The sequence below is a fragment of the Nematolebias whitei genome, chromosome 5, assembly GCF_014905685.2.
Source record: "Nematolebias whitei isolate Nwh7 chromosome 5, NemWhi1, whole genome shotgun sequence".
NCBI classification, from domain to species: Eukaryota; Metazoa; Chordata; class Actinopteri; order Cyprinodontiformes; family Rivulidae; genus Nematolebias; species Nematolebias whitei.
In genome coordinates this window covers 1,321,077-1,323,299 of record NC_056502.1, presented here as the reverse complement: position 1 = coordinate 1,323,299, position 2,223 = coordinate 1,321,077, and the positions used below count along the sequence as shown (strand labels likewise).

Below are 2,223 nucleotides of genomic sequence, written 5' to 3'. Positions count from 1 at the left end.
CGGAAGATGTTGTCATTTTTTTACATGTAAATTAAACATTCTGGTAAACTCAAATTCATATAATCCAAATTTAGAGGAAAAGACAAGAAGCTTGAGGTAAAAGGACGTTAACATGAAAGATGGAGTCAACAAAAAATAAAGATCTTACTGTTTCTATCAGCTGTTTTTGTTTTAAGTCTGTATTTTGTATTTCTGTAAAGCACTTTGTGATTTTATCTATGAAAAGTGCTAAATAAAGGTTGAATGAACATAAATAAAGTTTACTTACTTACGTTGACCTCTATAACTAAACACTCGATTCAATATTTTAGAGACACGTCGTTCAACTAGTCCATATCTGCATCGTCCTGTTTTAAACTCACTCCTATGACTAAAATAATTAAATTAATGTGACACAATTTATCACAAACTGACTTTAGGGAACACTTGACTTTTACTTTGTTAATGTCTTATTTAGTTTTATTTGTAACACAACTTGCCATTGTGCTAAACGATGGTGACACTGAACTGCATGTTTAAAAATAAGAATATTAACTTTACCCAGTGAACATTTAATAACCACCAGCAGAACATTCAGACGTGACGTGACCTCATGCAGCCTTCACAACACAAACTACACTGGGCCACGCAAGAGACAAAAAAACACGTTTTACTCAGTTTAGTCAACCTGCATGTACTGATTAAAATTAAATAATTTACAGGTTCCTTCTTGGTGTCAACGTTTCTACACTTCATAACTTTTATTCTCCTTTCCTTCACCATCCACCTGAAGTAACATCATCCATCTCCTTCTCACGTGTTCTCCGTTCCACTGTTCCTTCACTGATTTTAACTATTTTACTTTCAGGAAGCTTCTCTCTCCTTCACACCACATTTCTCCTTCAAGGTGTTGCAGCATCACGTGGACTTTTCTCATCTTAAGGCTAAATCTTCGTGTATGTAGCAGACAGCTACATTGTTCAAACGCTAACGTAGCGCTAAGCTAGTGGCGCACAATACAGACGTGCTAGCTAAGATGCTACAGATGTAGCGCACGCACCCTAACCCCTCCCCCAGTCGAGAACTGCCCGGCAGTGCCCCTCATGCACCCACACTAATGTAGCGGTAAGCTAGCGCACAACAGCGAGGTGTCTCCCCCTCCTCCTCGAGCTGCTAAGACGACTGACCGAGGAAATGATGCCATTCACCCCCCGGGGAAAACAAAAACTCTTAGGATCTACATTATTCATGAAAATTACAAATTTTAGTTTGAAATCGGCAAATTTTGTCGAAAAGCGACAGGTTTGCAGGTTTGTACACAGAACCACTACGACACAAACTGGACCATCGTATGACGTCATACAGAAGTGAGTGTTGGGGGCGTAGTGATGATGATGTAATTCTGGCTGCTGCGTGTGACTCCGCCCATTATGTCGATGCCCTGCAGAGGTGTAGGGGGCAGGGCTGTTACCTGTCCAGGTGGCTTCAGAGACACAGGAGACGAATCAGAGAAAGTTTCAAGTTCTGTCTAGGTGAGTCACAGGTGAAGTGCCATACCTCCATACCTGTTTGGGGGGGGCTGTGCTCAGGGCCTGGCAGGTGAGGGGAGGAGGCAGCAGGAGGATGCAGATGCTGTGAGGTAAGAAGTGGGGAGGTCTGGCCCCTGTGGTTCTGGGACAGGGAGACCTGCAGAAGGCCGTCCAGAGCTTCGCCGACCCCCCTGGAGGTCGGAGGCCTCATGGAGCTCGTTCCTTCAAGAGACAACACGGAGTTAACATCTAAAGCACACCTGAGGACACTCACCTGGAGGACACAAAGGCATACTGGGATGCATGCTGGCAGGGCCAGGCTGGTGGTACAGGTCAGGGTGGGGAGGCAGGTCCAGCTGCAGACAGTCCTGCATGAACTCCTCCTTAATCAGAGACTGAGGACCTGGAAGGAGAGGAGACAGGAGCTTTAATCTGATTGGCTGTTTCAGAAGATAAAAGCAGCTCAATGGCTGAGAATTGAATTATTTATCCAGATGTTTCCATAGAGACACAAGGTCTCCCTGAACCCTGAACTGCAGGCATTGAAAATGGATCACATCAAAGAACAAATATAAAAATTTAAATTTAGAACAGAGGAAAAATCTGCTGCAGTCAGTCCTGGTCTCATTAATCCACACCCAGATGTTTGATTAAAATCCACACCCAGGTGTTTGTTTAAAATCTACACCCAGATGTTTGTTTAAAATCTACACCC

General features: G+C 43.6%; 1 protein-coding gene across 1 annotated transcript in view; it reads right to left on the bottom strand.

Annotated features, from left to right (window-relative positions):
* LOC119409772 (mothers against decapentaplegic homolog 4) overlaps positions 1–2,223 on the bottom strand; it is a 14,516-nt gene that overhangs the window by 1,672 nt on the left and 10,621 nt on the right. Inside the window, exons 4-6 of the mRNA XM_037676670.1 lie at positions 1,804–1,911; positions 1,545–1,730; positions 1,343–1,462 (exon numbers count right to left, since the gene is read on the bottom strand). Of these exons, the coding sequence (XP_037532598.1) occupies positions 1,343–1,462; positions 1,545–1,730; positions 1,804–1,911 (414 nt within the window). The remainder of the gene's footprint in view (positions 1–1,342; positions 1,463–1,544; positions 1,731–1,803; positions 1,912–2,223) is intronic.